Here is a 22940-nt window from a genome sequence, read left to right on the forward strand (position 1 = left end):
TTTACATCTTTTAGAATTTTATATATATATATAAATTTTTAAATATTTTGTTGAAATATTCTATATTTTTATTTTTGAAAAAATACCTTAAACTTTTACAGATCCTCCATATGGATAGTCGGCACGCTTTTATCCTGTACAGGAGATATAGATACGATTTTATCGACAGTGTCAGAAAAAGGACGTGATACGTAGTTCTCGGAACTCAAAAATAAACATTGCTGCCCGTTTTGTTGGCAGCACTAATTTAACGGACTGCTGGTAGATTTTAAAAGTTGATCCTGTTTTCCTGTTTATTTAAAGACGTGCACGTGGACGAACGTGATTATGAACTCTGTGTAACAATAGTATCGCTTTTATGACAGAAATCGACGGAGAATCTTACCGGAACGCTGTACAACGTGTACGAATGATATAATAAATGTGAAAGTGTAACGTAAATAAACTCCATCGACCTTTTCTTTAATTTTTAAATCGAAATCTTACACGTATTGTGGATAACTATATGTTGATATTGCTCCTTCTCTCTCTTCGTTGTTTTTAATCATTTTCTTTGACTGAAGACCGCGCGTAGCCGTGGAAAACTCCGAAGTGACCTTCGTAAAAAAAAGTGACGTTAATTTACAGTAAAATGAAAAAATAATAGAGAATATTGAAAATGATGTCTAATTGGTATCCGGAGAGCTCGGCGTGTGGTTCGCAAAACTTTAAGTTACGACTTTCTGAAGATTCTACTGAAAGTACTGAAGACTTTTCTTTGCAACGTTTTGCTGCAAACAAGACGAAAGACGAGGATGATGTTATTTTGATCAGCGACTCCAGTTATAGCTTGTCTCCTGAACGTTCTTATAAATCAAAATGGGAATCTAATTCTAATGTTAAAAGTAAAGAACACCAAAAATTATATTCCTTGGATATTTCTTCTGAGAACGAACAAGAAAAGGAATCTGATTCACTACGGAATTGTGTCAGAGCTGATGATAAATTTTTAAAGGAAAAGTCTGCAAGTAAAATTATTACACAAGTTAATAAGGCGCTTACTGAATCATCATTAATTTCCAACGATATTTCAACTGCTGATAGATTATTTAATGCTTTACTAACTTCTGATGCTTTAACTAATGACAAAACCACTGTCAGCAGTGGTGTGAGCAATGATAGAAATCAAGTAAATAAATGTAAAAAATTCTTTAAGTCTAAGGGACACATTAATTACAGAAATCCTACATTAAGTACACATCAAGAAATAAATTCGAAATTAAAAGAAAAATATAACACTGAAAAGACAAATAAAATAACTAAATTGAGCTATAATGTATATAATGGCAGTCCCAATGTTCTTTGTAAACATCCAATTTACAGTACTCCAAAGCAAAATAGTACAGGAAAAGTCAAACTTACAAAGAAAGACACATATAAAATTTTAAAGAATATAAAGTACACGCAAGTCGTGTATGATTCTCCCAGGGAGAGCAAAAAAAATAATGTAATAATTGATGAGAGTACAGATATAGATGAAGATGCATTGCATCCAGCTATATCACCTACTTATAATAAAAAAGTACAACATTCTGGTGATAATTCTGATGTTATTGATAGCAGTTTAAAGAATGATATTTTACGAACAGATTTATCTGAACCATCCAAGTCACACATCGACATATCAAAGGTAATGGATTCCTTTAAACCTCTGTCTGAAAGGAGACAGAAACAAATCAAGGAATGGCTTTCGACAAATTTTTCTGATTCTCACAATCAGAGCGATTGCTCTTTCAATACCGTACCTCCAAGTACTAGAAATAGTAATTCTGGAAACAGCAGTCTAGAAAGATTGGAGCAGAACTATGAAACTCCAAACAACAGAGGAAAAATTAACAAAACGCAAATTGATGGGAAACAAAAGATAATTGTAAATTCTAACAAAGTGATTCATTCATTCATGAAGGGACAAACTACAATGGACCAATATTTAAAAAAATCTAAGAATAATTCTAAATTCTACACACCAAATAATAAATCAAGGCTTTTACCAAAAGCACAAACTGAGAAGAAAGCTTCCTCGGTAAATACATGTGAAAGTAAGACTGTAATGGATTGTGCTAATATTTTAGATAAACTGTATGGTACATCATGGAGGGATAAAGCTAACGTACTTTCAACAACTAAATCACGAAAACCATCTGAACCAATAAATAGAATTACCCAAACAAAACGGTAAATATATACATTTTTATTATATTGTTTAATATGAATGCATAATATGATAAGTTAGTGACTTTTTAAAAGAAGATTATTTTAAAAAATAAGTAGAATTTTCATAAATAAAGAAGTTAAAAAGTGACCTGATCGAACTACCTTTGTATATCTAATAAATTATATATTTTTTATTACAGGAAACCTGTATCAAGGAATCAGTATTGTACAATAATTTCGGATTCGGATGAATCTGACTTGGGTAAGAAATTATGTTTTATTTTATTTTGAAACCTATTTTGATAATTTTCTTCAAAAAAAATTGTATGTTTTAGTTAAAAATAACATTAAACCAAATCGAGGAAGGAATATTCAACGAAAACAAAAAGAAATAGATGATTTTATCAATGATGAATCATTATCAAGTAATGATAGTGAAAGTATATATCACAGTGCAGTAACAAATCCTATAAATCCTACTTTTACAAGTAGTACAACCAAATCCATGCCAGCATCAATCAAACGGTATTATACTTATTATTTATTGTAATAGAGATACTGAACTAATTAAATATTATCTTTTGGATATAGGCTTCAGGCTATATGTGATACAGATACTGAAGATGAAGATGATAAATCCAGAAGAATAAAAAATTTGCAAAGAAAATTGTCATTTAGTGATGATGAAAGTTCTAGCACGAGCGAATTTGATCCTGGAGATTATGTACCACCGAAACACGTACGTGATAAAGGTACGGGATGCATGATAAAATTTGTTTAAATTGAAAATGAAAATTAATCTTAAGAGGGCATATACACTTAGCATCAAAATGAGGTCTAATTTTGCGAATTTTTTTGTGAAAAAATTGATAGAGATAGAGAAATCGGGTTTGTTCCATTGTAAAGGTGACACTTTTCTTTATTAAAATTTTATTTAAAAATAATATAAAATGGAGTTGCTATTAAAATTTTCGTACGTCATGTTTTATAAAACGGGATTTGCGGTGACCATTGCTACTCGCACAAGACGCGTCTAAAAGCAAAATGAAACAAGTTTTATAAAAATGAAAGATCTTATGCTTGACGTAGCCGTTTTTTAAAATATTGCGTTTGGATAAAATGATAGCTGGTCAAAGTTAACATAACGATTTTTCACAAAAAAGTTCTCTCATTTTCGGCTACGGAAAAAAAACTAAGCATCGTAGGAAAAAATCCTATTTCAAAAACTAGTTTTTAGCATGTAGAAAAAGTGTATAAAATCGATCGGTCGAGCCGTCTTACAGTGGTCATGTGTTTTGAAAACTACGTTTTGAGTTTTACAATACATTCGGTTTATACTTTTCGTTGCTAACGTTTCAAATTTTTCAATTGCTCGTCCAGACAAGACTGTTACACAATCAACCGTCCGTATTTTTAAATTCAGCTCTGAGGCTTGCTATTGATAAATACAATGAATAGAGCAAGACCCTTCTTTGACTTGCGCGAACTTGAATCGTCCTGTCGCAGGCACGCTTAACTGTCGTTTTCAACGCGCTCAAACTTACTCGTCTATTTTGTGTAACGGAACAACTCCGCTATTTTTCTGGATTTTTCTTTATTTATGCCGGATTAATTTATAACTTTATAAAAACGTTGCTAAGACATTATACTTTAAAAATATGTAAAAAGAATCGATTTTTTCATCATCTCTAAGTGTATATGCCCCCTTATGGCTCCTCAGTAGTTATCACAGTCATATTGAATCGTGACGTCAGAAGCGAGAAATAGCACATTAATTTTTATTATGTGTCATTTATAAATAAAAATAATTTAGATAAAATGAAATGATGAGATCGCTTTAAAACAATTGTAAAAATAGATGAAAACTATCCTTATCCCCACTGACAGTCAATAAATAATCGTAAAAAGTGATAAAAGGCACGTTATCATTTTGTTTTATCCGAATTGTCTTTATTTACAAATGACACATAACAAAAATTAACGTATCATTTTTTGCTTCTGACGTCACGATTCAATATGGTGATGACTACTTAAGAGCCTTAAAATGAAATATTATTAGTAACAAAGTCTGTATACAATAATTTTATAATATATAATTTTTAGAAGTTGCCAAAAAACAAATACCATCCAAAGTAACACCTAAATTTGAATCAACTGTGAATAAATCTATATCAGGATACAAAACCTTTCTAGCATCTTTATCAAATATGATTCCAATGTATGAAGCTCATACGGATGCAAAAAAATATAGACTGGATTATAAAAATAATAAAGAAGAATTATGTAAAAAATTGTATCAACTATATAACGAGAAAGTGTTTGATAATAAGTTACCTCAAGATATGTCGATTGAATGGAATGTTCGTATGAGAGGAACTGCTGGATATTGTTATAACAAAAAGTCTATGAAAGGTATTAGTGGTACTATTATTAAATCTTCAAGGATTGTATTAGCAACAAAGGTATGCTCTTTTTTTGTTTCTTTTTCTCAGTTTTATATGTATGTTCAAATACAATCAAATCATACTGAAACAAATTATTCTAGATTTTAGACACGCCAGATAGACTAAGAGATACTTTGATCCATGAAATGTGTCATGCTGCTTGCTGGATAATAGATAATGTCTCAGATGGTCATGGAGTTTTTTGGACAAGATGGTAGGTTATGATGCAGTATTATCAGACACCCTCTGTATACACACACACACACACACACACACACACACACATTTTTATTTTACTACAAAATTCTATGTAATGAACGCGCATTTATAGTAATTATTTTACAGAATTTTATATGATTTATTTTATATTATAGGGCTAATAAAGCAATAAAGACGTTTCCTGAATTGCCACCAATTCGCCGATGTCATAATTACGAAATTAAAACTAAATATACGTACAAATGCACAAATTGCGGATACAGGTATTGGATTAATTGTATGAAAATTGATTTTATTCTTTGTTATATTTCTGAAAGTTATATCTTTATTTTGTTGTGCAGTATTGGAAGGCATTCAAAATCCTTGGATATCGAGAAAAAGCGATGTGGCTATTGTTATGGAAAATTTGAATTGTTAATTAACAAAATAACGAAATCTGGTACCGTGCAAGTGCAGACACCGAAGAGAGAACCCACTGGTTTCGCACTTTATGTAAAGCAGAATTATAACTCAGTGAAAAAGGAGAAAAGCAATATGAAGCACGCTGACGTAATGAAGCTTTTAGGTCAGCAATTTTCAGCAATTAAAATAGCAAAGAAAAATGACGTAGCTAGCAATTAAAAATGACGCCTAGCTAAACATCAAATTTGTATAATTCAAATATTTATAAGCGATTTTTAAAATCCCGTATAATTTTTAATCAGTATGTAATAATTTTAGAGCAGGTTTTGAAGCTGATAATTGTATGTATTTAGATTTCAGATTTCTGCATATTTTATTATTTAAATCATAAATACATGCAGTTATAGTATAAATATTATAATATTTTGGAAGACTGATACTTTTTTTACTATTACAGGCATTGCAATGTGAGATATTTTGTAGATTTCACATGTTACATCTATACATAATATAGAATATTTTCATATAATGTAAAATATTTATATATATATATATACACATATATTATAAAAGTTAATGTATCTATAACATGTGAGATATTTTATAACTTAAACTGTAATTTAGGGACGTTTAGATACTTTTTAAGTAACAACTAAGACTTAACTGCCATAGCATTTAAATACTGACAATGCATTATGTAAAATGTATTCAAGAGTGCTGCTTAAGCAAGAACTGTACTAATCATTGTAATAAAGGTTTAATACAAAATCCTTATAACTTTTGTATCACCCGTCTTCAAAAATTCATCTATGAGTGGACAACGCGAACTCATGTTCTTTTATTTAAAATTTGTTTCTTGAGATTATATAATTATAACAATTTATTTATAGAAAACAGTATTTTCTAAATGTAATATAAAAAATAAGATAAATATAATATATAATTAATATCAAATTATCAATTACCATTGAATAAATAATTTAAAATTTGACTAAAATTACATAAATTATTAAAATATAATTTTTTTAAAATATATAATAAACTATATCGTTTAAATTAAATTATATAGGATGTTTGGAATTTAAATGTCAAAACTTTTCGGGAGCGTGTAGGGGATTGATAAACTAAGAAAAAAAGTCCTGTAGAGATATATTCGTTTTTACTTCGTTTTGAAGAAAATAGCAAAAAAGACAAAATGTAGTTTTCATTTTTGTACTTTCTCATTACTTATTCATTGTTGTATTTATTTACTTGCTTGATGTAGATATTGTTCAAAATGTTGACCTCTTGTCGCAGAAGAATCCATTGTGATTTGATTCGATTCGTTTTCGAATATGAGAGATTCGAAACCAAATAAGTATGAAATCACACGGTGCAGAATAGAGAATGCGCCATTGAAAATGCGGAGTAGCGCCAACCAATCGACACTACTCCGCATTTGATGTTGCCACCGACGAGATACTATTAAAGACTGTCAACCCTGAGCAAATTTTCGGCGGTATAAAAAGGGCCCGGAGATAATTGAAAAACGCTGACATTATCGACAATTGATATAAATTTGCTATTATTAACAGAAATATATTAAATTTATGATCTTTTATTATATAAATGCTGCATAAATAAGTATGCATACTTTTAATGCTATAATATCTTATACATTGCAAAAAATTACATTTTTTTTCTGCAGTTATCATTTCTATTAATAAGCAAACTCGGATGATAACATTAGAATTACAGTTTTAAATAAAAATTGAGTATTATTAAGTAAACATATGTACATGTCTACGAAACTAATAAATTATCAAATTAGTATCGTATTATTAGATTTTTACTTTTAATCACTTAAATTTTAACAAGCACGCGAACTACCATAAGCGCTGACTGTCTTTAAGTCCGGATCTACAATAGACTTTTAAACCTTAAGCCATAAGAAATGAACGAATCAGATCGATTATTATCCTTGCAGCAACCAATCAGCGAGGTAATTTTTACAGTGACTTTGCTGGTTGGTTACTGCTCTGCTGCTTGAGAGCTGCCGAACAAAATTCCATAAGTATGCATAAGGTGTAAACTTAAGTCGATGAGCCAATCAGAGTACTGCTTTAGATTACGTAATCTAACAGAAATGGAAATAATAATAAACTTTTTCATAACTTCGCAATAAAATGAACTTTAATCAATTGAAACTCGCCTTATAGATGAATTTACTGCTATTTCTATTTCCGTTAGAGTACGTAGATCTAAAGCAGTATCCTGATTGGCTCATCGGCTTAAATTCACGTCTTAAGGTTATTGTTACAGAAATTTTGTTTGCGGCAGCCCTAAGTTTTTTTGTGTGTCGTAACCTTTATTATTACCAGTTCTCGCGCGACAAGCGGTCGTTGTTCAATGCATTCAATCGAATTCGCAATTTCATAACGTTGATAACGTTGTGCCGTTGAAAACGCGGCGGAAATGGCGAGGCATTCGAACGCATGCGTGGCGGCGTCACGGCGGCGCGTCTGTGGCGCACTCTAAAAACAGTCGTGCCGAAGATGGCGACGTGTGAGCGGCGGCGTCCGCGCGGTGTTTAATCGAGGAGCGAGAGAGAGCAAGAGGAAGGTGTATCATGTTGCCGCGGTCGCAGGGTCCGCAGTGTTTCCGTGATCCGCGTTAGGTTTGGTGCAAATGTAAAAGGAATGTCAGAGGCGAAACGGGTGCCCCTGCAAACCCTGGAGTTCCCGGAGCCCCTGGGCCACGCGACGAAGGAGAAAAAGGGGAACATGGGCAAGCAGCTCGCGCCCTCCTTCCGCTTCACGCTCACCCTTCCCGAGTCCAACGAGAAGACATGCCCGGAATTCAACTATGCCCAACTCCTCAAGTCAGCGGAGGTAAGCTATCAAGCGCTTTATCCGCACCCATCACTCCCACAGGGAGGGGAAAACAAAAGACCGTATGTCAAGTCTTGTGTCATACACGCATAAAACATACGGAGAAATGAAAGGGAGCGAAAGAGAGAGACAGAGAGAGAGAGAGAGAAAGAATGTGAGCGTGTGAGTATAAGAAGGGGGAAGGGGGGAATAAAAAAAGAGAGTGAGACACACACACACACACACACACATGCGTATAATGGGCCGCGTGTGGCTATCTATCGACGGGACGTGGACAACGAAAAGGCGCGAGGGATTTCGTCGAGGTGGCTGCCGCGCGATTGTCACGCTGCCCGCGTCGCCGCCGTGCACGCCGGAATTTATCCGGCCGCATGCATACAAGACAAGGAATGGCAGACGACAGACGGCGGAAACGAGACGGGGCGAGAATAATTTCTTGATCGATTCACTGTCCGCCGTGCCGGATCCGCGCTTGTCAACGTCATCGCCGTCTAACATTCAGCCATACGCTGTCAGTCAATCGAGTCAGATTTGCACCTTCAAGGCGAACGCAGTTTCTATCATTCTCTCCGAAGAAACGCGGCGTCCTTTGTGCGCGTCTCTTGTCCCTTCTGCTCGTAAAACGTCTATACGAGAGAGTTGCCATTGCGCGACCGTCCGGCATTTCGTCTCTGTCTTGCCATTTCTCTCTCTCTCTCTCTCTCTCTCTCCCCCCTCCTCCTCCCTCCCTCCCTCTCCATCTTTTTCTCTGTTCTCCTTCGTAAAGAAGGGAAAGAGACACGTATGCGACGGCGGTGTGCCTTATTCGTGTGTGCAGCGTCTATGCAGGTCTATTTCGCCATGTACATTTCGTCCGGCGAGTTTTGCTGTATGTGGGAGAAGGATACGCGGAAAACGCGGTTGGGAAGAGGAAGCGGGAAAGAGAGAGAGAGAGAGAGAGAGAGAGAGACAGAAAAGCGACACATCGTGCGTGAACGTGTGGTCGCGCACGGAGGTCTCTTATTTCACGCGCGCGCGAGAGAGCGTGTTGCGGGACTCTCCTTTCTGAATTGTAGATCGATGCACCGGAGGAGACTCGTGACCGCCGACACGTATCGAATACGCCACTCGAGACGCGTGTCACGCGTTCGCGATTCCATCCTCTCACCTCTGCCACGCGATACAAGTGGATAATTGGTTATAAAATAGATAAATAAGCACCCGATCTAATTTGATGTATCTATTACTTCGATAATTGGCGAATAATCTGCTTCGAGATCCTTTTCGGCGAAAAACGTATAGTAGATACGATACTGATGGCAGAACGCGATACGAATCCACATCCCTAAGAACAAATCGCGTTAAAATTACGTTAAAATTAATCGTAATTGATCGAAAAGTGAAACTTGTTTGAAATTAAACGTTCAAAATAGAAATCTTATGAACAGCAGGGCTTTCAATTGATTAATTTAATATTTAATAATATATCTAATTTCTTTAGAATTAAAGTAATAATTTAATTTATTTAACAACAAATTAATACTCAAATGGATAATTGAGAGTAACAACTGCGTGGGGTAATTTGCTATTATTTAACAATTGTATTTCTGAATTCCTTCGAATTATAACATATTTGGAATTAATTTATTTAGCTGCCATTATTTATTGAAAGTGTATCAGATATATAATTTCTGCACAAAAAAATGATTGGAATTTTATATTTTTTTGAATAAATTTGATAAAAATGAATGCTGTATACATTTGAAATAGTTTAAAAATATCATAATATAAATAATTTATATTTAACAATACATATATTTATAGTTTTAATAAAAATTTTTTCATTTTATTTTAATTGCTTTTTAAAGACACGTTTTTTTTTATTCAGACTCTAAATCATTACTACTTTTTTTTATCACTTTCAAATACAATACAGAAAAAAATTTCAATTTTTTCATATTTTTTTCATATATTTTTTTTAAAATACATGCAATACATTTTTAATAATTATTTTTGGAGCCACTTTGATGTTATCACGATTCTTCGTTCTGTTCTCTTTTTTCGTAAATAAATCGATAATTTATGGATGTTATTGGACAGTCTCGAACATACAATAAAATATTTTATTTTCAAGTGAATGCATGAAATTCGTACGCGAATTACAATATCTGTTGTTGCGCTTTCAATCGCGTTTGTGTCTCGCGAAATAACGAGTAGGACGGAAAGGCGATAAATCGTCTCTGAAACATTTGCACTCGCTCCTACTCTTTTCATTCAGAATGTCTGGATTGCCCCAGCTCTTTCGAACAACGCCGCTTTATTTATTTTCAACGACGGTCACGCTGCGTACAATTTGCAGCTTTGTTTTGATCGCGCACGTGTTTTCGAAAACGTGGCACGAATTCGTCGGCGAATCAAATTTCGAAGTGGCGGCGGCGCGCATTTCGAAAATTTGCAATGTAAAATCGATCGACCGTAAGATATATAGGATTGTTATAATTAAATCAGAAACGGCGTTCGTGAAAATCGAATGTTATTCTCTTCTTGTTTAATACGCAGCTATATTCAGTAAGCTCGTTTCATTTTTTAATGCTCGTGTTCACCCACTACTACTACATATCTCATTATAATATCAGAAGCAAAAAAATACTTGCAGTTATATTTGAATAGAAATTTTCTACGATGAAACAATATTTGCAATTGAGAAAATATAAAATATATCGATAATTATCTTCTTGTTTTAAAGAAAAATTAAATAATATTTATTTCTCTACATACTGATTTAACAATTTGTAGTACCTATGAACATAGTTTATTCCGTTTTTAGTTGTGCATAATTTATTTTCAGATATACACTTTATATATTAATTAAAGAAATAATAAGAGAATTTTTGATATATTTTACAAGTCGGTTTTATCGATTGCTTTATTAAAACATATTTTTATATTAATATATGTTACAAGAATTTTTATTGCGTATTTTCTCGTATCAGATGTCACAATCTGAATCGTGAGACAGATGATAAACAAGCTTTAACTACTCTTTTTTTCGTGCGCCTATTGCTCGCATTCTTCTCTGCTATTCAATTTTATCTGAATTTTTTAATTCATCAAGCGATAAAATCGCGTTACTGGGTTAGCCCCGTATTTTTTTTTTAAATTCCGATAATAACCGCGAGCAGTGAAGCGGTGTGAGAAAAAGCGATACCATGCAGATTCGCGATTATATCTTTTATTATATCTGTCTGATTAATTGAGTAACTAATTGAACGATTAACACGGCCGATTTGATCAAGACGCGTTTGTGCAGAAAAGAAAAAACCAACTGATTCTCGATCGTCAATAACCACGTCGCAGACAGGATCAATCGCTCGATTCGGCGTCTCTTCGACAGGGGAATAGGAGACCGTAGGAGGTGGTTCGTGACGTGGGAAAGAGCGCGAAATCGCAAGGACGACGCTCTGACTGCTTTATGCGCTCCTGATATCCTTGGACATCGCCAGCATCCTTTCCAGTAGTCTGTTCATCCTTTGCAGAGTCGCACATATCGCTTTTGCTTTTACAATTATAAGTGGAAATTAGACTTTTGTTTCTCTCTTCAGTTTTTGTAATCCTTATTCCTGAGAACATGACAATGGTCGGTATGCATAGTCCATTCTTATATTTGAAACTGTCTTAAATACAGTTTAATAGGCTGTCTACAATAAGCCAGTTATATAAGCTTTAAGCCTTAAGCCGTAAGAAATTAACCAATTACAGTCGATTATTCTTCTTACATTCGATTGCGATTGGACAATTTCTTACGGCTTAAAGGTGAGAGTACATTTATGCGTTTTTATGCGACAAATTTATCGAGCCTGTTAATTGGCTATAATATAGAGAGATTTAAGAACTTTTCTGTTTTGTAGCCTTTATTGTACGACAAAAACGGATAAATGAAATATCACCCTGAGACTTCGTTCATTGTAGAAAGCCTATTAAGATGTCATAAGCCAATCAGAGGACTGTATTAATAATACTTAAGACATTACTTGAAACGGTTTTAAAATAGAGATTGACCCAACCAATAATCTTATTTTGGAACAAAAACAAGACTGAATTGTTTTCAATGAATATACTAATATGAATTAAACTACTATGGATTTTTTATTGATTCTTGTATTTCGAAAAAAAAAAACCGTTACAAAAGTCTTCAATTTATAGTGTTCGCTATGTATGTAGAGATATGGTGACTCATGGTTGAATCATCAAATAGACTTTCGTAATTTCTTAATTATCTCCTCAGGAGAAATAGTATAAATACATTTTGCGTGACGCGATAAAAGTTATTTCGTACATACTCTATGTATGAAAAAATAATGCTTTTGAAAGAGATTTTACTGATGATATAAATTTGACTAATATTGATAGTAAAAGGTATCTTATTTTCAACGATACATTTATAATAATATAATAATTATTATTACAGAAATGGATGAAAAATGACATATTTGGTTAAAGCGGATCTCCGTATCTAATAATAAGGTACCCGAGTCGAATAAGGCCCACCTAATTTATTTTATTTTTTTTAATTCTATTTATGGGGATATTGAAATAAATTAAGTGAGAATCAAATCTTTATTTTATTCACTCCCAAAAATAAAATATTTATAGAATATTTGTAAATGAACGAAAACGTTAAACTCTGATATTGGACCTTATTACATGCATATGAATATAAAAAGGCCCAAATCAAAAGTAAATTAAAAATGACAAAAAAGTAAACATTATCTTTCTAAATCAGTTTTAAAATGGTCATAGAAAGGAAATTCCTTAGGACTTACTCTACTCTCAAATATTACAATTATCTTTAATTTTATTTGTAATTAACTCTTCAATTATCTTTAGAAATTTCTAACAATTTAAATGCAATTTTAGCTTCTTAAAAAATAGCAGTATTGAAAATCGTTATTTTTTATAACGCGGCGTAATTCCACATATAACAAATAAATAATAACAGCTATAATAATAATCGCATAAGTGAGTCTTATTTAATAAGTACATTGTTTAAACAAATATTTATATTCATTTAAAAAATGGATTTATTCGTTATTTTCCGTAGCTAGGAAGTTGAATAATATTATAATAAATTGAAACATTATGAGCATTGTATACTGCTAAATTTTGCAGCGGATTATATAAAAATAGTTCATACACACAAGTTTTTGTTGTGTTAAACAAACGTGTTGCTATCGATTTCTATTTTTTAATTCTTTTTTATCTACTTTCTATGACATCTTTTAAGCACATACTGCAGGCGTAAAGCGAGTTTTAAAGTAATAAATTTAAAAGTGGGCCTTATTCAGCTCAGGTACTTTATTCTTTGCGAATTTCTAATTTCAAGTAACTGTGTGCTGATTATTTGTCAGTCTTTAAACAGTCATAGATTGAAACTAGAATAGTAATAAAATTGACAAGCAATTTAATACGAGTATTATTGCTATATATAATATAATAAGTATCTTTAAAATCCTGTAAATAATTTTGCATGATACGATATCGTTATTCTACATGTGAAAAAAATTATGCTTTTAAAATAGATTTTATTGATAAATTGCGAAAAATAATAAATAATATTGCGAGGAATAATAATAATAACTTTTAAACCGGATTCGAGAGCTTATACATGAGCGCGTACAGATACGTGGTTTATTCTCTTTGATCGATCTGAATTTTTTATAAATTAGTGAAAGTGGTGCAGAGAGCGAAGTGAGATAGAAAGCGATTTGATTGTGAATTACTAGGTCGGTTCGCGAATGTGCAACAGAACGTTTTGATGCGTAAATCGAACGATTGTAAATTAATCAATTTATTTTGCAGAAAAAGCGAAGAAAAGAACAAAAGAGGGGAGATGAAAATGCGACCAATGGACTGGATCCATTCGACGATGATGATGATGAGGATAAGCTTAAAGACATGGCGAGACGGTTCGAGGCAAAATATGTATGTTGACGATAAAAAATCTGACCTTTGGAATGAAATTGACAGACGGTAATTATTTCTCGTTGTCTTAGGGAACTTCTACCATGGGAAAAAAAAGGCATAAGTATGATGATTACGTGGACTTGGGCGCAGGATATGACGAAAACGATTCCTTCATCGACAATACTGATGCTGTATGTTAAGTCCTTTTCCGTAAGAAAATATTTTCAAAGATGATATCAATTTTTAATGCAAATATTTTGTCAATAGTATGATGAGATCGTACCCGAAGAGATGACCACGGCGCACGGAGGATTCTATATTAATTGTGGAGCTCTTGAGTTCAGAGCGGCCGATAGACGTTCGTTAGTCCATAATAATAATAATAATAATACTAATAATAATAATAATAATAATAATAGCGATGATGAGGAAAGTAGTGAAAGTAGCGAGGAAGATACCGAAGATGTAGATAGTCCTAATCCTAAAAGAGTAGATAAACGAATCATTAGCTCCTCGGATGACGATGAGACGGAGGATATTACTGGTGATAACCCGCGAAAGGTAATTATTTTTTAAATATACGATATTCGATATAGTTCACTTGATACTACAAATACTTTAAAGCATTTTTTGATTGATTAATTAGTAAAATTTTTTTTTTATTGGTCAATGTAGTACTTTAAAGTATTTGTAGCGTTAAGTAAACTCCATTATTTATTTTGTATATAATACTATATCCATATGTTATTCTATATAATGTAATGCCTGTTACAGAGACGGAAAATCGAGGAAAATAGCGAGAAGAAAGGTAATCACGAGAATAGCAAAAAGAGAAAAAAGCCGCAAAATCATCAAGCGCAAGATGCACAACAACAAAATTCTCAACCAGATTTGGATCTTTTGAGACGGAAGGAAAAGAATGAGACGACAGATGCTGAAGGAGGTACAGGTATATGTCTCACTTTCTATATCATTATTAAGTTATTAAAAATTTTCGATTTTGACACATTATTCATGGAATAATTTTGGTGAGAATAATTTAGCTTCGGAAGATCAAGAGGAGAAGAAAAAGTTTGATAAATCAGAGAAAAATAAAATAAATGAGAAAAAGTTCGATATCAAAAAGTTCGAAAAGAAATCATCAAATAGTAATGGATACGACGCGAAGAAGATAGATCTAAAGAGATTGGACGCTAAAGATAGTAATATTGACGATGCGATAGAGAGCGTTGTTAATGCAGCAGCTAGAGGAATCGAAGACGACTCGAGTCGTGATACGACAGATTCGGGGAAATCCCGTGTTTGCCTTTACGTTGAATCCGACGGCGAGGAAATGGAGAATAAGGAAGCATCTTTGCCTGAGAATCTACCCGAGGATATAAGAGAGATAGTGAATAAATTAAAAGTTCAGGCGGAAAATAGCAAAGATGGCGGCAAAAGCAAGTTTTTCAATAGCGCAGTTAACGAAGTGCTTTTTAAGTAAGTTTGTATTATAAATTGCTTAAATTACAAATTACACAAATTGTGAAAATTATTCTAAGATTCGTTACTTTTTTTATATTACAGTTTAGAGAAGAAACTGCGAATGATGAATTCGCCTAGCATAAGATTACAAACCTATGTACATCTAGTACGGTTTTTACCTTGTAGTAAAATTACTCTTCTCAGCAGAGCTAAAAAACTTTATTTAAAAGATGCAGAACACAGAGTGAATGAACCGATGCAAAAGTAAGATAGTAGCTGTATAATGCATAAGAAATTTATTTTGATATTAATAACATTATGCATAAATTATATCTTTTATATTTTTGTTCTTTGAAAGTTTTCAGTTTGGTAAAGTTTATTAACATTTTACAGATTAAAGACTCTCATCGATAATATTATGCCATCAGTTATGGATAAATATATGAAAGAATGTCAGAAAGTTGCTGATGAAAAGTAAGTAATTTTATTATATATTATAGAATATATTATTAGTGGTTTGGTATGTCGCAGTTTTTATTCTTGATTTTTGGGATAGTTCACTTTCTAATAATAGATTACGTTTTAATTCTATTTATAATAAATTGTTTTATAGTTTTTTTAATGCTATTAAATACAATTGAATTTTAAAAAGTCCAGTTTGCCAGTACATATAAAACTATAGTTTATAATTTCTTAAATATAAACTTATTGTAATTTTTTATTTCTCAGTCCTCAATTATACTGGGAGATATATCGGTACTGTTGGTAAGGCGCCCCTCGTAAGAGGAACCCCTTTCTATTCTCGCCTCTTCGACTGCTCTTTCTCTTTCTCTTATTTCTTCTCTTTTCTACTGTCTTTAATCTTTTTTCTTCTAATCCAGTCATGCTTACATGCTTTTGCTCTCTCAAATTACCAACATTCATACAATCAATTATGTTTACATATAGAAGAAAAGACATTTTATTACTTAGTGTAGTCATTATTCTTCATCTATCACATTACTGAAAAAGCAGAGGAAGATGCGGGGCTTTTTATCATCAGTATCAGTGTTTAGTTCATCACTAGAATCATCTTTTGTGTCAAACAAAAAAACTGCATTTGATGTGGGACACAATTCGATGACTAGGCTATTTGATTATGTACTATATTATTACTAAAAAAGAAATTAAGTTCGCGGAATTCTGTCACAACAAATGCTGATCATCATTTTGTCATCGCGAAATCATGAATCTCATAATATTATCTTGACTAAGATCAGAATGTAATTAACTGATCGATTTCAGGGGTTTTGAGGGATCTCCTGCAGATGCAGAGAGCAGCGATGAAGAAGATGGTTCGTCTAAAAACACGGAAAAGCCAAAAATACCACGAAAACGATTTCCATGGACTGACGAAGCAAAGTTTGTTTGATCAAAAATATATAATTCATGGATAATCTGAATGTGTATTCACGCATATATATGTAAATTCCAATTTTAGAAAACTTGTTCTTGAAATTGCAAACGCCAGGAGACATTATTTCAAAATTCTCAGATCAAGAAAGGAGAGTATGGAATCGTTCGTTGCTTCTTTCATGGATTCGAATGTATTACCATTGTGGCCGCCCGGATACGTACGATTGCAAACCTTGCTAAAATATGCTAGTCCAGTTGAACCCGCGTAAGTAATATATGTTGTTAATATATATTACATTCAATTGTTGATACACTGTCTATAAGCGTTATAAGAAACTTCCGCTATTTGTGCTTTGCTTCGTGCATGAAAGTCCTTTACTATGGTTTTTTCCTATTTTCATCAAAGTGAAAGGAGTGTGTGTCCGAAAATTAGGATCAAGATCCTTGAAGATTGATTTAACTAGTTTCTTTGCAAATCGCGGTCAAGAAATCTGGCGCGTTGACGTCACATGACTACGTTAGGAAGGTTAATTGATCGCTTCATGGTTTGATTATTGTATGTTTTAGGAAGGTGTAATGGATTAATACTGATTTCTACTTCTTCGCTCGAAACATTAACGGATTCCTAGAAAAAAAGTCATATTCTACGAAAGTGATACTCAATTTAATGCATTTATAAATATTAACAAGATTATATGAAATTATGATATTAACTTGTACGCAAATGTTTAATGTTAATGTTAATTTGTCTTTCTCAAATGCTTTTTTTAGTTTCTTGTACATGCAAAAATTGCTTCAATTATTTTAGTTAGCATACACTCTTTGTTATTATTATTAAATGCGCACAGAAAATTTACTTTATATTTTTGTTTCTTACTGTATACAGCTTGCCTTCTTCCTGTCTTATATTTATACATTCCTTTGATGTCAAGTATTCATGTGCTACTCTATATTAATGGATTTTTATGATTTTAGCATTAAGAAGAAGTTGAAGAAATCAAAAGAAATGGTCAATGCAAACAACGTTACCACTTCTACGAATACTCAAGTTTGCAATGTTGCAAAGAATGATGCAACAAACGTAAATAATCTTTTGTCTCAAGAAAACGAGAGGACAAATATGAATGTATCCAAAGTTCAGATCATTGGCGAAAATTCGACGAATTTTGCAAGTCAAGCTACAGCGAAGTCTAACGACGTTAATACCGATAGGAAGCAACATAGTAATAAATATAAAGATATGCATACAGAGAACAATGCGGGCCAACAGCAGGAAAGCGCTACGGTCAACAATTTTACAGTTGGTAAAATTTCTGTAGTACCTACAGCACAACTAATGGCTCAAAAGCCAACTAAGAGTCACGTTGAGAAATTTAATTTCATGGATTTAACAAACAGTTCTTTGTCTATAACACGTGTTGATTATGATAAATTATCGACAAAAATAACTGAAGCGATAAAGGATAGAGTTTCTATTACACCGTGTCCGGAACCTGTGAGCCATTCTAAGACGAACGAAATTTCCCAAACAGGACATCATTCCGTATATAGACAAGATACTTCCTATTCGTCAGCACAAGCCTTGAAACATAGGTTCTTACAGGAAAATGCTGACGTTAAATGCGAAAAGAGATTGGACGACAAGGATGTTGACGCAACGGTTATGAAGACTGAAAAAAAAGAAAAGAAACGAGAGCGATGTGTGGAAGTCAAGCATAAATCGTCGCACGATCAGAAGAAAAGAAAGAAAGATCATAAGATGATTGAGCAACAAATAGGGCCTATTAACCAAGACGTAGTGCCTATGCCACAGCAAACAACCCTCTCGAAGGAAGAACAGGAACAAAGACAAAACGAGGAAACAATTGCTGCAACTAATTTTCTTAGTCAGATCATCAACGATGATTCTTCGCCACGAGGATTAACTGATAAACGGAAAGACGGTTTCATTACAGATGATACTTTAGCGAATGCAGTACAACCAACGGATCAGGAGAAGGATGTCCAGATGGTAATGAGATCGTTGAAGGAATTGCAAGAGTTACAAGAAATGAAATACTCCCCTAATAATTCGCCGGTCGGTGGTACTATACAAAAGCCTGGTAAATCGAATGCGCAATATGTCACTTATCAGGAAGACTATCAGCGATTGTATCTCAAAAAGGAAGATAAAATAAGGTCTAAGGAAGAAGCACAATGGTAGAAAAGACGTATCTTATCGCTGATTTGAAATTTTTTTTCTGGGGACGGTAGTAACGATCAGTTAGTAGCGAAAGATAATAGGCGGATTCTCGATATTTATGTAATTACGTTTCGTTTCGTATGAACAATCGAGCGAAGGCTGACGGAAACTTCTTCCACTTATACAATGCCATTATTGGCGAAGTAAAACGCAGCTATATAGATTTATAGCGATCATACTGTGTATGTCGTGTAAGGATTTTTAAATATTTTCAAACAAAAACCGCCAAATTATGTACATACATTACAAATTTGCTAGCGATAGTTTTGGTTGTATGTGTACAGTATAAGTATATAAATTATAAAATTCTAAGGTATTCAAAAGATGTGGATACACTTAGCGAATGAGTAACGAGCGAACGAGTGAATGTAAAGTTGAATTTATTAGAACTTTCTATATCAATTTTATAATCTAATTGGATATAAATTAAATTTTGTTCGTATTTACTGTGCACGTACATTTTTACAAGATTTAGTAATGAAAATTCATATTCGCTCTCCATTCATCATTTGTTCAGTGTATGCATATCTTAATAAGTATTTGTGTAAATAAGTGAGCAGCGTCCAATCGCTCTGTGAAGTGGGTGGTCTATGAGAATTTTATTTTCATTTATTCGACGAGCCTTCTGTGATTTTTTATTGCGATTTTGTCGATTATTTTGTGATCGACATTTAATATAATTTCGGTCGCTACATACTTGTAACGTTTTGTTTTAATCGTAAACATAAGCATATTAAATGCTCTTTTTTTTTTTTTAATAAATAATATTGGACGAATGGATTATTAGTCCGTAAACCTTTACTTTATATTTTCTTATATTTTTTGACCACCCGTATCACAGAGCGAGAAAAAGATGTCTTGTGTACTGTTCCTCCTTGTGTTTCATTTGTCATTATCACAATGTATGTACGCGAACGAAAAGAAAACAATTCGATATACATTCATTTCTCGAAATTGCATTATTGCCTTCCATAAATATGATTTGTTATAGTATAATTATAATGGATTGGCGATTCGTCATAAATATTTATAAACAGATTGACGATTGCATAGAACAAATTAGAGTGCAAAGCTGTGGTATCGGATATATGCATGATTTCATAGGAGCAAAAAGTCACAATACTTCCATTGTACATTATCTTTGAACCGTCTTTTTTTTTGCTGTAACATCACAATAAAATATCTTCAACGCCTTATAGTGTTGGAGGCGGGAGAGTGCGATTATCACTATATTAGCTCAAGAAGGTACGTGCGAGCATCCGTTGCTTTCTCGACTTGCAAATTTGTGTGGCTTTGTATGTGGCTTGACTGAATAATAGACATGTTAGATAGTGTTTCGAAAGGGGGAGAGTGCGAGAGGTCGTGCGAGAGAGAAAAATGTCTCAGTGAAACGACGAGAGTGCGTGGAAGAGCGAAAGAGCGAAAGAGACAACTAGAATATTTTTGGAACACATAAAGATGACTAGTACTGTATTATATACCGTATACCTTACCCACCCCCGCCCCTTCCCTAACTTACCCCTATGATACTTAGAATACGGATAAAGAACGTCTTGTACAATTCCGCATTGAGAATTTTCACTAAGACGACTTAAAATATAAGTTTTGAATATTTTTTACATAAGCCATACGATTTTTACCCTTCTCTTCTGCGTCATGCGATATGTCGCGTCGTTGGTGGCATCTTTGAGATTTTTTTCTTTTTTCGCCTACGATCCGAAGACGATCCTGAACAAGAACTAACAGTAACATTACATTAATGTTATAATTTCTTCTAGTCAACAATATAATTGTTATGTGGTATGTACATGTTACATAATAAAATTTATATTGTTGAGTGAGAAATTACATGATGTAATATTATTGTCAATTCTGCAGAGATCCATACAGCACAGATTCTAACAATATTATAGCAATGTTCCAATAATATTGCAAAATATTGCAGCAATGTTACTGTATTGCTTCTGTGTTGTATGAAGACTTATTAAGTTTTGAATATACTTTACACAAAAACTATTTCTATTTTCTTCTGTATCATGGGACATATAGCGTTGTTGGTGATAAATTCATGATTTTTCTTTATTTTCTCTCGCCTGCAATTCGTATCGATTTATTGGAAAATACAATACGCGAAAAGATCCAACGCTGTCATGAGTAGTGTATATGACAAGAGTGAGATTTCTGAAATTTTTTTTACCAAATGTTCTCAAAGATTTTATTCTTACTTATATTACGTTAATCTGTCTGACTTACCAGAATTTTGTGGTTGCAAGTTCAAAGTGTTGTCATAAAATATAAAGTGTATCATCGTTAGGTATATGTTGAAAGCGTTCGTACAGATTCGAACAATCCACTCGTATTCGGAATCTAATGGTTTTTTTTCGGACATTTCATCAATTTTTACTCTTGTGTTGTTACATGAATAAGAAAATTACAATTTTACTGATCATTGTTCAACATTTTGGATAGCAACGAATAATGTGTCAGTCTCTTCATTTTTCGATAACGGGATAATTTCAGAATGCGGAATAATGTGAATTTCTATCAATGTAGATAAACTTTAATCTCGGTTTAGTTTATTTTTTATTTTTTATTTTTTTCAGTTCTATGAACAGCAATCCATTAATTTCTGTTAATGTATAAATATAAGTTAACTTTAACATTGGTTTAATTTACTCTTTATCTTTTTCTAACTTTTAGAAAGTTCATTTTATAATTTCAGTTTAACACTGAATTTTCTTTTTATCTTTTTTTTTTATTTTCTCTTTTACCATATGTTTTTTTTTATTTCTTTTACTCCGTACTACATTATTTCAGCAATATCGCAATGATAATGCAACGTTTTCAGAAATATTACAATAAAACTTTTTCCTTTTATCTTTTATTTTTTCTTTATATTCACAGATCAAATTATTCCAATAACTTGCAATGACATTGCAATATTCTAGTAATATTGAAAATGTAGCAATATTGTTACAAGCCTTTGTACTGTATTCTGTATAAGATATTCTTTCTAATTATTTCAATCTACCAGATTATAATATCAGTTTGCACTGGTACAGACGAACATTGGAAAGAGTAAATTAATTAAGTAAATTAAGAGTAAAATCGAGATTAAAAATTGATAGCAATGAGTATAAGGCGATTAAAGAAATCAGGAAATTTATTTCCTCTTTCGCGAAATCGCAATATTTCTAGCAAAGTTTACAGGCGACTGTTTTGGAAACGAGTGTATTATTTTGTGTAAAACGAAAGGCGCTCGCCTCTATTTTGATTATTGATTCAATTTTATCAATTTCCGAGACATCTGGTCGATCTCGTTCCTATTCTCGTTTATCATCGCGGTCTATAAAATCATTTATTCGCGCGCGCGCGCCACATTTGGTCGCATTTCCACGGGAAGTTGAGTGTCTCGTCGCGTAGCGTCGCCACAGTCGCGCGCGCCTCGTGACGTAATGCGCGCAGCGGTCTGAAGTGAGCGGGGGTGGGCGGGAAGGTGGGGAGGAAACGGCGGTCTGATGTGTGACCTTGCAGTGTTTGTAAACAGACACACGTTGCCGTCGCGAAGTGTTACGGACGATCGCCATCGCGAAGAACGAGCCATTCCGAAGGCGCCTATTCGTTTCCGTGGATCGACGAGTGTCGTTCGCAACGCCATGGAAGTGGAGCCAATGTGCATCGTGGAGAATGAGACGGTGAGTGGCACGATTTTTCGGCAATACGTGCGCCTGACAATGTGCTCGCGCGTGACGCAAACCTGTGCCATGG

At 33.2% G+C, this 22940-nt stretch overlaps 4 protein-coding genes across 8 annotated transcripts in view; 3 read left to right on the forward strand and 1 right to left on the reverse strand.

Moving 5' to 3' along the window:
- The first annotated feature begins 658 nt into the window (after positions 1–658).
- Positions 659–5478, forward strand: LOC108752293. Its single transcript, XM_018493024.1, has 8 exons — positions 659–2214; positions 2394–2455; positions 2529–2718; positions 2785–2945; positions 4297–4655; positions 4739–4851; positions 5012–5119; positions 5198–5478. Exons 1-8 carry the CDS (start codon positions 659–661, stop codon positions 5475–5477), a joined length of 2829 nt encoding a protein of 942 aa, XP_018348526.1. The 3' UTR covers position 5478.
- Positions 5479–7793: 2315 nt separating this feature from the next.
- LOC108752330 (ubinuclein-1) lies at positions 7794–19923 on the forward strand. Of its 2 annotated transcripts, XM_018493107.1 has the most exons (12): positions 7794–8128; positions 13967–14089; positions 14161–14262; positions 14339–14632; positions 14846–15020; positions 15115–15550; positions 15638–15799; positions 15929–16009; positions 16265–16300; positions 16820–16936; positions 17016–17195; positions 17906–19923. In XM_018493107.1, the coding sequence occupies exons 1-12, from the start codon at positions 7937–7939 to the stop codon at positions 19131–19133; spliced, it is 3126 nt and encodes a 1041-aa protein (XP_018348609.1). In that variant the 5' UTR covers positions 7794–7936; the 3' UTR covers positions 19134–19923. The 2 variants fall into 2 exon arrangements, with proteins under 2 accessions (XP_018348609.1, XP_018348610.1); XM_018493108.1 differs by lacking the exon at positions 16265–16300 and having other exon boundaries at positions 7937–8128; positions 17906–19133.
- On the reverse strand, positions 11025–21675 carry LOC108752331. 4 transcript variants are annotated; one of them, XR_001939555.1, is made up of 4 exons: positions 21426–21675; positions 21179–21353; positions 20813–20911; positions 11025–11727 (listed from the first exon to the last, which is right to left on the reverse strand). XR_001939555.1 is itself a non-coding variant. In XM_018493111.1 (3 exons), exons 2-3 carry the CDS (start codon positions 20922–20924, stop codon positions 11471–11473), a joined length of 369 nt encoding a protein of 122 aa, XP_018348613.1. In that variant the 5' UTR covers positions 20925–21265; positions 21426–21675; the 3' UTR covers positions 11025–11470. The 4 variants fall into 4 exon arrangements, 3 of the variants coding, with proteins under 3 accessions (XP_018348613.1, XP_018348612.1, XP_018348611.1); XM_018493111.1 differs by having other exon boundaries at positions 20813–21265; XM_018493110.1 differs by having other exon boundaries at positions 20813–21353.
- Positions 21676–22677: 1002 nt separating this feature from the next.
- LOC108752232 (cAMP-responsive element-binding protein-like 2) overlaps positions 22678–22940 on the forward strand; it is a 37791-nt gene continuing 37528 nt past the window's right edge. The window contains exon 1 of the mRNA XM_018492919.1: positions 22678–22867. Coding sequence (XP_018348421.1) covers positions 22691–22867 — 177 coding nt within the window. The 5' untranslated portion in view covers positions 22678–22690. The remainder of the gene's footprint in view (positions 22868–22940) is intronic.

This window comes from Trachymyrmex septentrionalis, unplaced genomic scaffold (genome assembly GCF_001594115.1).
Source record: "Trachymyrmex septentrionalis isolate Tsep2-gDNA-1 unplaced genomic scaffold, Tsep1.0 scaffold6, whole genome shotgun sequence".
Taxonomy (NCBI): domain Eukaryota; kingdom Metazoa; phylum Arthropoda; class Insecta; order Hymenoptera; family Formicidae; genus Trachymyrmex; species Trachymyrmex septentrionalis.